This window comes from Erinaceus europaeus, chromosome 12, assembly GCF_950295315.1.
Source record: "Erinaceus europaeus chromosome 12, mEriEur2.1, whole genome shotgun sequence".
In the NCBI taxonomy this organism is placed as follows: domain Eukaryota; kingdom Metazoa; phylum Chordata; class Mammalia; order Eulipotyphla; family Erinaceidae; genus Erinaceus; species Erinaceus europaeus.
In genome coordinates, this window is record NC_080173.1 from 81,135,083 (window position 1) to 81,149,618 (window position 14,536).

General features: G+C 38.9%; 1 protein-coding gene across 2 annotated transcripts; it reads right to left on the minus strand.

Moving 5' to 3' along the window:
- Nucleotides 1-7,210: 7,210 nt before the first annotated feature.
- LOC107522403 (olfactory receptor 1G1-like) lies at nt 7,211-13,638 on the minus strand. Of its 2 annotated transcripts, XM_060202452.1 has the most exons (2): nt 12,629-13,536; nt 7,211-7,235 (listed from the first exon to the last, which is right to left on the minus strand). In XM_060202452.1, the coding sequence occupies exons 1-2, from the start codon at nt 13,534-13,536 to the stop codon at nt 7,211-7,213; spliced, it is 933 nt and encodes a 310-aa protein (XP_060058435.1). The 2 variants fall into 2 exon arrangements, with proteins under 2 accessions (XP_060058435.1, XP_016042810.1); XM_016187324.1 differs by lacking the exon at nt 7,211-7,235 and having other exon boundaries at nt 12,595-13,638.
- Nucleotides 13,639-14,536: the final 898 nt, after the last annotated feature.

The following is a 14,536-nucleotide window of genomic DNA, read 5'->3' on the forward strand; positions in this document are numbered from 1 at the left end:
GCCTAATAGTGACCAAAAGGTCCTATCCTTTTTGTATTGCATGCTCTGGTTTAGTTATCAGATATTACATGAATATATATGCATTGGTTTCTTTCTGGATTGTTAATTGTCTTATTGATTTGTTTTTATCCTAATACCATGCTATTTTGATTATTTTCACTTTGTAGTATAATTGAAATTGGAGAGCATATCTCTACTCTTTTTTTGCTTTTGTTCTTTTTAATTTTTTTATTGGGGATTAATCATTACAGTCAACAATAAAATACAGTAGTTTGTACATGTGTAACATTTTGCAGTTTTCCATATAACAATCCAACCCCATCTAGGTCTTCTGAGGTCATGTCCCAGGACCTGAATCCTCCTCCAAACCCCAGAGTTCTTTACTTTGGTGCAATTTAACAAACACAGGCCAAGTTCTGTTTTGTGTTTTCTTATTTTTCAACTCCTTTATTATTATATACTATTGGTGATTTAATAATGATAGACAGATTTGTGGGATAAGAGGGGTACAATTCACAGAATTCCCACCATCAGCATGCTGTACCCCACCCCCTCCACTGGAAGGTTCCCTATTCTTTTTCCCTCTGGGAGTATGGACCAAATTGCTCTATGGGGATGCAGAAAGTCAGAAGTCTGGACATGGGTGTTGACAGGTCAACCCATACTCCCAGCCTCCCTTTACCTTTCTCTAGTGGGGTAGGGCTCTGGGGAGTTCGGTTAAAGGACACATTGGTGAGGTCATCTGTCCAAGGAAGTAAGGCCAGCGTCATGATAGTATTTTTTTAAATTTCTTTATTGGAGGCTTAATGGTTTATAGTTGACAGTAACGTATAGTAGTTTGTACATGTGTAACATTTTGCAGTTTTCCACATAACAATTCAACACCCCCCCCCCCAACCCCACCCAGGTCCTCCTCTGTCATCATGTTCCAGGACCTGAACCCTTCCCTCTACCCCAGAGGCTTTTACTTTGGTGCAGTACACCAACTCCAGTCCAAGTTCTGCTTAGTGTTTTCCCTCCTGATCCTGATTTTCAACTTAGGTCTATGAATGAGATCATCTCATATTCATCCTTCTCTTTCTGACTTATCTCATGTAACATGATTCCTTAAAGCTCCATCCGAGATGGAGTGAAGAAAGTGAAATCACTGTTTTTAATAGCTGAATAGCATCCCATTGTGTATATATAACACAACTTATTTAGACACTTATCTGTTGTTGGACACCTGGTTTGCTTCCAGGTTTTGTCTATTATAAATTGTGCAGCTATTAATATAAGTATACACAGATCTTTTGGGATGGGTATGTTTGGTTTCTTGGGATATATCCCCAGGAGAGGAATTGTATGGTCATAGGGGAGGTTCCTTTCTAGAGAGTTCTCCAGACTGCTCTCCACAGCCAAATTAATTCCCACCAGCAGTGCAGGAGGATTCCTTTGTCCCCACAACCTCTCTAGCATTTGTTGCTGCTACCTTTTCTGTTGTATGATATTCTCACAGGAGTGAAGTGGTATCTTGTAGTTGTCTTTATTTGCATTTCTCTGACAATCAATGACTTGAACTTTTTTTTTGTATGTTTGTTGACCTTTTGGGTCTCTTCTGTGGTGAATGTTCTGCTCATATTATCTCCCCATTTTTGGGTGGGGTCATTTATTTTTTGTTGCTGAGTTTGGTGAGCTCTTTATATGTTTTGGTTATTAGTCTCTTGTCTGATGAATGGCATATAAAGATCTTCTCTCATTCTGTAAGGGGTCTCTTTGTTTGGGTGGTAGTTTCTTTTGCTATGCAGAAGCTTTTTAATTTGATGTAGTCCCGTTGGTTTATTTTTGTTTTAGTCTTCTTTGTAATTGGATTCAAATCATTGAAGATAACTTAAAATTTATATGGAAAAGAGTTCTGCCAATATTTAAGTAATTTCTGGTCAAATATTGAAGTCCTTGATCCACTTGGAATTTACTTTTGTGTTTGGTGGTGAAATATAGTGTTTAAGTTTTATTCTTCTGCATGTTTCAACCCAATTTTTCTAACACCATTTATTGAAATGAAAACTACTGCTCCTTTATCCCTCTCAGTATTACTCTGGCCATTTGAATTTATTTCTGATTTTATAATAATTTGAGGATATTTTGCTTTATTTCCGTGAAGAGTGGAATTGAGATTTTGGTTGGGATTGCATTGATTATGTATATGACTTTAGATAAAATACAGATTTGCTTAGTGTCCTCAATTTACACTCGTTGGGTATCTTTTTATTTAGATGTATGTTCAGTTATTTTCTGTGATGTTTTGTAGTTTTCAGTGTGCAGATCTTTAACCTCCTTGGTTAAACTTAACTATTAGATATTTTATTCTTTTGATATAAATGTAAATGAGATTGTTCTCTTAATTTAACTTTTTGTTACTTCCTTGTTAGTATATAGAAACATTTTCATATCTACTAATTTTTTTAGCCTGAGACTTGTATCCATTTGTTATTTTTATTTTTTGAATAAAATATTTATGAATAACGCCTTATCTGTAAATAGTGATATTTTCTTCTTTCTTTTTTTAAAACAATTCTTCTTCTTCTTTTTTTTTTTTTCTATCAGGGTTCTGTCTGGGGCTTGGTGTCCGCATTACAAATCCACTGCTCCTGGTGGCCATTTTTTTCTTTCCTCCTTTCTATTTGACAGGACAGAGAGAAATTGAGAGGGAGAAGGGAGATAAAGAGGGGGAAAGAAAGGTAGATACTCGTGGACCTGCTTCACAGCTCATGAAACAGACCCCCTGCAGGTGGGAGCTGGGTCCCCAGCCAGGGTCCTTGCACATGGTGATATGTGCACTTAGCTAGGTATATCACTACCAGTCCCCCTAAACAATTCTTTTAAAATATTTTATTTATTTATTTTACTGAGAGAAAGAGATACAGAGTCAAAGACACAGAGAAAAAGACCAGAGCACTGCTCAGATTGATTTATAGTGGGTGTTAGGGATTGAACCTTGGGCCTTAGAGCTGCAGGCAAAAAAGTCTTTTGCATAACCATTATTCTGTGTCCCCAGTCCAACTTTTCCTCTTTCTGTATAATTTGGATGTTCTTAATTTTTTCTCTTGCCTAAGTATTTTGACTAGATCTTCTAGCACTATGTTCAATAATAATGAGAAGAATAAATATTCTTAATATTAAGTTACTAACAAAATTAAAAACAAAAAAACCCAGAAAAGGTAATTAAGGATTTTAAAAAAGCACTGTATTCATAAATCTCAATAAATACTTGATTCAATAAAAGAAAAATGAATATTCTTACCTAGCTCCTGATCTACAAGAAGAGTTTTTAGTTTTTCACCATAGAAGGGGTTTGTTAACAGTCGGCTTTTCATATATGGCTTTTATTATGTTGAGTTACATTGCTTATTCTTTTTTAAAACTTTATTTATTTGATAGAGACAGCCAGAAATTGAGAGGATGGGGGAGATAGAGAAGGAGACAGAGAGACACCTGCAGCACTGCTTCACCACTTGTGAAGCTTTACCCCTGCTTGTGGGGGCTGGGTCAAGCCCAGGTCCTTGTGCACTTCTTCTTCTAGCGTTTGCCCTTCTTCTGTAGCCAGTTAACAGCATCAGGTTGAGCCTGATGTAAACTATAAGATGTGCGCTCAACCGGGTGCGCCACCACCTGGCCCTGAGTTACATTGCTTCTATGTCCATTTTACTGTTAATTTTTAATGTAAGTGACAGTTGAATCTTGTCAAAGTGATTTTATTTTGCATCTATGGAGATTTTCATATGATTTTTTAAAGTTTTCTTTTGTGTATAACATTATTGTCCTCTTATCACATTAGTATCAAGATAATGCTGAACTCATAAAAGGAATTTGTAAATGTTGTTTAGACATAGTTTTTGCAAGAATTTTAGACAGATTGGTATTTAATTATTCTTTCAATGTTTCAATCAATATGGTCTAGATGAGCCATCTGTTTATGGACATTTTTTGCTGGCTACTGATTCAATCTTTGTTATTGGTTCTTCAAGTTTTTTGGTCTAGTTTTGGTAGATTATATGCTTCTCAATCTTTATTTCCTTTGTTACCTAATTTGCTTGCATAAAATTGTTAGCATTCTATGATCTTTTTTATTTCTGAGATATCCAATGCTAAGTGTTCTCATTCATCTTTTATTGGAGCTTTCTCAAGTTTTTTATTTTATTTTAATTTTTATTTATAAAAAGGAAACACTGACAAAACCATAGGATAAGAGGGGTACAACTCCACACAATTCCCACCACCAGAACTCCATATCCCATCCCCTCCCCGATAGCGTTTTTAAAAATTTAGTTAGGTTTTCTGATTCTATCTCTCATGAAAACTCTTTAAGGAAGTTTAGATGAATGGTTCTAAATCTGTGAATTTTCTCTTTTTTTTCTGCTTTCTATTTGATCTCTGTCTGCTGTGACCTTTAATCACCTTCATGACCTTCATTTCTTCAGGTAACTTTGGCCTGATTTGTTATTATTCTACATCTCTGAGGTATAAAGTGACTTTGCTTGAGTTCTTTTTTAAATGTAGGCTGTTGTTACTAGAAGCTTCCTTTTTAGTACTGCTTTTGATGCATTCTGTAAGTTTTGGTGTGTTGTGTTTTCATTTTACTTGTCTTAAGTGATTATAAAAATAATTTAAAATTTCAGATCTGACTCAGTGGTACTAAGAGTGTGTTATTTAGTCTGTATTAATGTGGATTCTCTACATTCTTGTTTTATTGAACTTTTGTTTTATGGCATTGTTTTTGGAAATGATGATCTCTTTTCATCTTAAATCAACAACTATTTTTTTATGGCTTAACGTGTAATTTAGTCCTAGGGCATTTCATATATGCTTGAGGATGGTGTGTATTCATTCATCTGCTGTTGGATGAAAAGTTCTGTAGGTTCATATGGTCTCTCATATTGATCTCAACCATTATGAAGTATGATATTGAATTCTCATGTTATGACTGTGTTACTGCCATGCATCTTTATTTATTTAGGTACTCTGCTATTGTGTGCATACGGACATGGAATCATTCGATCTTCCTGCTGAATGCTTTGTCGTTTTTATGATTATGTAATGATCTTGGCTTTTAGAGAGCTTTTTAATAAAAAACTAATTTGTCTTACAAAAGTATAGTAATTTTTGCTTTCCTTTTGTTAATACTTGCTTGGAATACCAGTTTTCATTCCTTTTCCTTATCCTGTGTGTGTCCTTAAGTCTAAAGTGATTTTCTTGACTGTTTTCAGCAGAATGGTCAACTAGGATGTCTGGCTAGCATTCCTACTCAGCATTTTGGTATCTGTCTGTGAACAAAAGTATCTTTTTGGGAGCTGAAGGCTGTAACACTATCTATCAGTGATCTTTTTTTTTTTTTTTTTTGCCTCCCTGGTTATCACTGGGGCTCCGTGCCTGCACTATCAATCCACTGCTCCTGGAAGCCATACCCCCCCTCCCCCCCATTTTCTTGTTGCCATTATTGTTGCAATTGCTAGACAGGACACAGAGAAATGGAGAGAGGAGGGGAAGACAGAGAGGGGGAGAGAAAGATAGACACCTGCAGACCTACTTCACTGCTTGTGAAACACCCCGCCCCCCCCACCCTGCAGGAGCTTGAATCAGGGTCCTTGAGCCAGTCCTTGAACTTCGTGCCATGTGCGATTAACCCAGTGCCCTGCTGCCCAGCCCCCACCAGTGATCATCTTTGTATTAAGCAGTATGCATATATGTTGGATAGTATGCCAGCTCCCCCTGGCTTCTGCTTAACCAAGCACTGGTATGCCTATATAGGGATTGGTTTGATCCCATTCAAAGCGGTCTATTTACATAAATCACTTTTACATTTACATAAAGCACCACATTCCCTCCAGGGCATTAGTGTTTTAGTGGTAAAATTCTCACCTGCTCCGCCCCCTCTCCTTGTCACACTCTGATCCTCTCCTTGTCACACCCTGATCTTCCACCAGTCACTGCTCCACCCTCTCTATGTCACATCCTGTTTCCACCCTACTTGGAGAGTATAAAAACAGCTGCTCTTCTAATTAAAGACACTTGGAAATTGCTTTCCAGCTCTGAGAGTTCCAGAGTGTATCTCCTGCGAAGTTAGTGCGGCACGAGTTCCTGATCCCTCTCCCACGCAGCAGCCTAGATCGGCTCCAGTTGAGTTCTCTCCAACCCAGAGAGCACTAGCTCCGGAAGAAGCACCCTCAGGCTATCCCGGCACATATAGACCTTGGTCTTGCTTTGGACCCTTCAGTGGCCTTTGAACAGATTCCATTTGTGGAATCGCTTGAGAAATCACCCAGAGACAAAAGCTCTATCTTGGAAGTAGAGATTTATAGTGGAGTTCTAGAATACTGGTGTAGCAAAGGGAATGAATTTCAGTACACTGGCCAGGGTAAAAGAAATAATTTAAGTTTATCCACATCAGCCTTTCCTCAAAGGTAGCAGAGTTCATGCCAAGAGAGACCTTCATTTCTCCCGGCAGGGGACAGTGTTAGTGAAAGCATATAAATGAATGAATGACTTGCCCAACTGCGGAGGGGGCCTATTTCTCCTGAGGCCTGAGTACTGAGCTGCAACTGGAAGGTGGAAACAGTGGAAAACAGTGGTAGAGCTCTTGAAGGAGACTGAAGGAATTCAGATCCTACTAATTACATTGTGGATTCCATCTGGAAACTTGTTCATGACTTGCTCTGGTACTTCATCTGTAAATTCCCTCCCAGTGGCCCAGGGGACTCTTTAGTACTCTGCATATCTTACCTCACCCCCGTCCACCCTGTGGCCAGATGCCAGTGTGTGATAGTGGTAACTGTGAACGTTGATGGATGATTAGTGAGCATATACAGAAATCTAGCCTGGTTTATAGGGAGAGATCATAAACTTGAAATTTAACTCTCTTGGGGTCACAAAAAGGAGGCTGTCAGCACCTAGTCTGTTATATTGCGGGAATGAGAAATGGTGTCTAAGTTTAAGACTTCTGCCACAAGAGGGAGCAAGAAGTATAGAGCAGGTACAGACAAGTCTAGCCCATCTCAGAAAGCCTAAAAACAAACAAACAAACAAAAGCCCCCAAAACAAAACAAACAAAAAACCAAACTTTCTTCTTTTCTTTTCTCTTTCCTCCCTTTATATTTCTCTTCCTCTCTTCCTTTTTTTCTTCATTATTGGGAGGATTTATGCTTTAAGTAAATACAGTTGTTGGTACATGGGGTTAAATTTGTTTTCTGCAAAGCACTCTCATCTACCCCCCCACTCCCCACCTAAATCCTCTTTCATGCAAAGGGACCTGAAAGCCCACCCTCCCACAGACAAAAGTGTCCAACAAATGTAAGGATAAAGAAGCTGAAATATATAACCCCCTTCACCTCATTTTGGATGGAGTTTGAAGGGATCATGTTAAGTGAGATAAGCCAGAAAGAGAAGGATGAATATAGGGTGATCTCACTTGTAGGCAGAACTTAAGAAACAAGAACAAAAAAGGGAAACACAGAGTAAAACTTGGACTGGTTTGGTGTATTGCACTAAAGCAAAGGACTCTGGGGAAGGAGGGCAAGGAGAGGGGTGGAGAGGGTGGGAGCTTTCAGGTCTTGGTCTGTGATGATGGAAAAGGACCTAAGTTGGGGGCAAGAACATTTGGTAGATGTCTGTCATGATGAGATGAACTGTACCCATGTGCCAACAACTGTGCTGAAAACCATTAACCTCCTAATAAAAAGATACATAAAAAGCTGAAATACATATATGTGAATATAGTGAGTTAAAAGAAAGGATGAGGTATTACTGCCTTTTATAACATTGATGGAGCCAGAGTGTCATGCTATGCAAAATAAATCAGAAAGAGGACACTGGATAAACTTACTCATCTGTGGTAGATAATGAAAAGAATATAAATATTAGAAAAGAAGTAAAGGAGATAAAAAATAAAGGAAAGAAACAAAGTCAAATAAAAGAAAAATCCTAAACTTCTAATGTAGAAGTGACATCATCCAAAGTGGAAATAAATGGAGGCTGAGAGGAAGAGTAGATCCAGTGAACCATGGGAGATTGGCACATTGGTGACGGGCATTGAACTCCTAAACTATATTTAGCCTTTGAAACCAACATTGATTCAATAAAAGACCCTGCCCAATTAAATTGAGGAGAATAAATCACATGGAAAAACAGTGTTTGGTGAAACAATTATTTTTTTTTTTAATTTTCAAAAAACTTAAAAATTTTAAACAATATAGTGAGGAAATATTTGACACAACTATGGTGTAAGGTGTATTGGCACACCTCAAATGGTATAAAATGGCACAGAAAAACACATTATTTAAAGGATAGAGCTATAGTCATTGGTGAAAAGTAAAATTGCTGGTGAATAAACAGTGAGTAATAGATGTATGCCAATGAGTTAAAAGGGAAACTGGGATAGTGCACACTTGATTAATGTAAGTAGGGAAATGTTTACTTCAAATTTAAGTGCTCAGTCAGCGTGGTTTCAAAGGCGGACCGTGATCTTCTTGGTACATGGCTACCAATAGGTAGTGATCCTGCTGAAGTCATCAGTGTGCTCCAGAGGAATGACTGAAGCTCAGGATTCCTTCTGTTTTCACAGCGCAAGCATAGGCCATTTATTGTCAGCAGGTCTACAGAGTGAATTCACATTACCTACTTCTGCTGCTCAGCTTTAGTTTCAACAAGAACTGTACCCGCGATGACTAACCTTTAGTGAAAACATACTCTATGTGAGTGATTAGCCCTTCACTTGCTTACTTGCATGTTTAGTTTAATTATCACAATGATTTATATAACATCCTATTCAGGCTTCCTGACAACACGATGAGGTAGTTTATATACATTTTGAAAGATTAAATAAAATTCCCACATTCGCACAGATTATAAATGGCAAAGCCAAGATTTGAACTTGCTTTATTTATTTATTTTTTCTTTATTACCTTTTTTCATCAGATAGTGTGTGATCTTACTGTAAGTTAAGTAGGGAGTAGATCAGCTATTTATCAACAGTTGATTTACCTGAGCAACGTCTTATTTATAATAATCACAACCAGATACATATATGGATTTAGGCAGGAATGAAAAATAGCAACCACTAGTAGTTTCTTAGTCTCCTGCAGAGTCTAGTAGGTTATTGTATGTTTTACTGAACATATATTTGACACCAATTTTACTGACATACATTTTCCATAACTTTTACTGACTTATAATTCTGGTAATGCTGGCATACTGGTTATGAAAAAACCTTTCATGCCTGAAGTTCCAAAGGTCTCAGGTTCAACCCCCAGCTCCTCCATGTATCATAAGCCAAAGCTGGGAAGTGCTCTGGTAAAAAGAAAAAAAACAAAAACAAAAACCTGAGACCCTAGGAGTGCTACTTAGTAATAGTACTGTACATAGTAGTAGTAACAGTATGTCAGAGTAGTGTTTAGTCTTTCATTAAACAAATCTTTAAAAAAAATAAAAATTCTGGTAACAATAAACAACATTCAACATATTATTAAAGTATTGACCTGAATTGATCTTGGGAAAATATAGAGAGGAGGCTCGTTGTGGAATATATAAATAATGAGCTGGCAATGGCAGAGCTGAGCCTTAGTTGCTTGGAAAATATAGAGAGGAGGCTCGTTGTGGAATATGTAAATAATGAACTGGTAATGAGGAGGCTCATTGTGGAATATATAAATAATGAGCTGGCAATGGCCAATGGCAGAGCTGAGCCTGAGTACAAGTTGCTTGGATCTCCTTCCGCAGGCACTGTGTTGTTACTGAAGATTTCTTTCTCTTTTCCTTTTTTTCCACCAGAGTTAACCCTGGGGCTCTGTTCTTGCTTTAGTTCACAATTCCTGGGGACCAGTTTTTGATAGGGGGTGAGAGACAGAAAGATGGAGAGGAAGAGAGGGAGATGGTGAGAGAGACAGAGAAAAGGAGAAATACCTGCAGTACTATTACACCACTCATGAAGCCTCCCCCCCTGTAGTTGGAAACTGAGGGCTTAAACTGTGGTCCTCAGACATGGTAACATGCACCTTTAATGGCTAAGTCATCATCCAGCACCAGTCACTGAGTCCTACTAGAACGATGGTTATGGTGATTTAATCATATTCCATCCACATTGATCTGGCTTGTGGATGGAATGTTGAAAGACTGAGAATCAAAAACCATCTAGGAAGAACTTTAAATCACACAGATAAAATATTTTGAAATGCCCATAAAATCATTTTTTCCTGGCCACTAACTTTATGATTAAAACTGTGTCAACGTGTCCCATGTTATCTAACATGCACTAAAGGTATCATGCATTATGCCAAGTGGTAAACGTTAGGTCTGTAAGATGAAATTATCTTGGGGGTCCAGGCCATACATAGCTCACCCAGCTAAGTGCACATATGACCAAGTGCAAGGACCCAGGTCTGAACCCCCACTTTCCACCTACATGGAGTCTGCTTCACGAGTGGTGAAGCAGGTCTGCAGGTGTCTATCTTTCTCTCTTTCACCCTGTCCTCTGTCAATTTCTCTCTATTCTATATAATAAAAACTAGAAAGAAAATGGCCACCAGGAGCAATGGATTTGTATTGCCAGCATGGAGCCCCAGCAGTAACCTTGGTGACAGTAATGATGATGGTGGTGGTGGTGGTGATGATGATGATGATATTATCTTGAAAAATTTCCCCAAAGATAAAAATTATGCTTTAATATGGAACTTAATAAAAGAACAAGGTTGGGAGTCTTGCTTGCCTGGTAAACTGTTGCAGTGGGTATTCTCTGGCCAATAAATGTACTTCCATCCAAGTCTTCCCAGTGCCAATTTTACTCTCTTAATGTAGAATTTTATAGATATGAGTTTTCTAATGTTAAAAACACTATTGGTAGTGGGAGCTGGGTGATAGCAAAGCAGGTTAAGCAAACATGGTGCAAAGCGCAAAGGCCGCCATAAGGATCCTGGTTTGAGCTTCCAGCTCCCCACCTGCAGGGGAGTCGTTTCCCAGGCACTGAAGCAGGTCTGCAGGTGTCTGTCTTTCTCTCCTCCTCTGTTTTCCCCTCCTCTCTCCATTTCTCTCTGTCCTGTCCAATAACAACAGCTATGACAACAATAACAACTACAACAAGCGCCCAAGGGCAACAAAATGGGAAAAATGGCCTCCAGGAGCAGTGGATTTGTAGTGCAGGCACTCCAGCAATAACTCTGGAGGCATGTATGTATATGTATATGTATATGTATATGTATATGTATATGTATATGTATATGTATATGTATATGTATATGTATATGTATATGTATATGTATATGTCTCTATATATAATAATTAAAAAACCCACTATTGGTATTGATCCAAGGCATCAAGATCACAGCCAATGATGGGGGAAAATTATCTTTCTGTGGATTGTTCTTGGACATATGCAACAGTATAATGACATACCCCTTTATTTTGGCAACAATTTGTTCCATGTTTTTTTTCTTTTTTTGCCTTCAGGCTTATTGCTGGGGCTCAGTGCCTGCACTATGAATCCACTGTTCCTGGAAGTTATTTTTTCCCTTTTGGTGCCCTTGTTGTTTATCATTGTTGTTATTGCTGTCATTGTTGTTGGATAGGACAGAGAAAAATTAAGAGAGGATGGGAAGACAGAGAGGGGGAGAGAAAGACAGACACCTGCAGGCCTACTTCACCACCTGTGAAGTGACTCCCCTGCAGGTGGGGAGCCGGGGACTCAAATCAGGATCCTTATGCTGGTCTTGTGCTTTACGCCATGTGCACATTAACCTACTGCGCTACTGCCCGGCAGGCACCCTGTTCCATGTTGTTTTTAGACTACATTAAGTCCTCTCTTACCAGTTTCTGTGGTTCCAGTTGCTTGTGGTTAATTGCAGTCTGAAAATATTGTGTAGAATAAAAGAGAACAAGGGCTGGGGAGAGAGAATAATGGTTAGGCAAAAGACTTTCATGCCTGAGGCTCTGAGGCCCCAAGTTCAGTCCCTAGGACCACCATAAGCCAGAGCTGTGGAGTGCTCTGTTCTCTTTCTTTCTCTTTCTATCTTCCACTTTGTATCTCTCATTAAAATAAAATTTATTTAAAAAACAATAGAGAGTGCTTACTCACAGAACTCTTAATATATTGTTTTATCACTATTCAGTTTTATTGTTGTTAACTCTTACTGTGCCTAATTTATAAATTAAACTTCATGTTTCTGTTAACATGTGTATGTTTGCATAAGCTTTAAGCTTATGTTATAAGTATAAGCAAAGATGTAGTATCTATAGGGTTCAGTGTTACCCACATTTGAAGATAGTCACTAGGGTTCTTGGAACATATGTTCCCGACAGGTAGGGGGGACTACTGTATACCATCACAGACTTGGTTACATTATAATTCTCTATGACTGTGATTTTAGAACATTATGATTATAAGAACTCAAGCTGGTGATCTTCACCTGATGGTGGGTTTGCCCTTTTGTGGTCCTATAGCTCAGGCATGTGTATTTCAATCAAATCATAGACCCTTGGAAGTGAGGTCTCCATTTTCTATAGCTCATTCTTTACTGCTTAATGAGATGAATGCATTAGGGGGTGTTCCCCAAACTAGTGAAGTAACCACCACTAAGGAGAATGGATTTTCCTATCCCAAATGAGCTTCCTCAAAGAATACTTAATGTCTCTGTTTCTTAGACTGTAGATAAAGGGATTCAGCATTGGGGTTACCACTGTGTACATTACTGATGCAACTGTGCCTTTCCAGGCTGAGCGGGTTGAAGGGGGACTGAAATAAACACAGAAGGAAGTCCCAAAGAATAGAGACACTACGGAGAGGTGTGAGCTGCAGGTGGAAAAGGCCTTCCGCTTCCCCTGAGTGGAGGGGATCTTGAGGATGGTGGAGAATATGTAAGTGTAAGAGATAATCAGGGAAAGCACACAAACCAGGCCTGCAAGGCCCCCGACAGTGAAAATCACGAGCTCGTTGATGAAGGGGTCTGTGCAGGACAGACTCAGAAGGGGGTTGATGTCACAGAAGAAGTGTGGGATTTCATGATCTGCACAGAAGTTCAGGTTGTTCATCAGGAGGGTGTGTATGAGGGAGTGCAGAGCATTCGTAATCCAGGATGCAGACACTAGGAGAACACAGAGCCCAGGACTCATCACCATGATGTAATGGAGTGGTTGGCATATAGCCACATAGCGGTCATAGGCCATGACGGCCAAGAGAAATGCCTCCAGCATCACAAACAGCATGAAAAAATACAGTTGTGACAGACACCCTGCATAGGAGATGACCTGATTCTGGATCCATATGTTTGCCAGCATCTTGGGGACTGTGGTGGACACAAAGCAGGCGTCTGCAAGGGAAAGGTTGGCCAGGAAGAAGTACATGGGGGTGTGAAGTTGAGCATCAGCTATGATGGCCAGGATTATGAGGAGGTTGCCTGCTACTGTGACCAGGTACATGGAGAAGAACAGCCCAAAGAGAACTTCCTGCTGCTCTGGCTGCTCAGAGAGCCCCAGGAGGAAAAACTCGGAGACACTGGTCAGGTTTTCCCATCCCATTTGTCTGTAAACAGGAGGTTGGGTTGCTTGAATGACATTGGAGAACCGTGAATTGTGAACTCTGAAAATTATACAATATTCCAGTGATGATCTACTATAAGGTTGAATGGTTAACATCTATAAAATCATCTCATATAGTTCCAGTGAATATCCACAAATACCTGTGCTGGCTGCCATGGGAAACCAAACATTTGTTTGCAATGGGAGAGAGGTTTTTATTTTTCTTTCAAAACATTTAGTGCATAGACATTAATCCATTATATATATATATGATATATATGCATTTTGCTGCCAAATTAGATATATTTGTTAGTCTAAGTCTTATGGTATGTATGTGTGAACATTTTGAAATTAATCTATCCTAAGATTTCACAAGTCAAAAAAACCTTTGGTATATTTTCCCAAATACTTCAATAAGTCTGGCTATTATAAAAGGGATTTTGGTATTGGTAAAAACATACCATTTGCAGGGAGGCAAGTTTTGGTACCTTGTGCAATTTCATAGCTCTGGACAGACTTTTTCTGATATATACATATGTATATATGTATACAAAATACAAATGCAAAAAACCCAAATTACATATATATATATATATATATATATATATATATAGAGAGAGAGAGAGAGAGAGAGAGAGAGAGAGAGAGGAAGAGAGAGAGAGAGGGAGAGAGAGAAGAGACAGACACATCCCATAGCATCACAGTTTCACCTGAGGCTACAGTATTCCCAGGAGTTGTGTCCTGGGGTAAGTACAAGGGCTATGCAGGCTCCCTGCCATGTGAACTGCCTCGCTGGTCCTAGCCTGTGTAATGTTGAATTCATGATCGTTACCATCTATATAGCTAGTCTGGCCAGAAACCTGGACATTATTATTGATTCCCTTTTCTCCTTTCTTATTTTTATCCAATTACCATCACATCCTGGAGGTTTTAATTTCTTAGTATAGCTGAAGTCCAGTCATTTCTTTGTTTTTACCTCTTGCTCTCAGCTCCAGTTGCT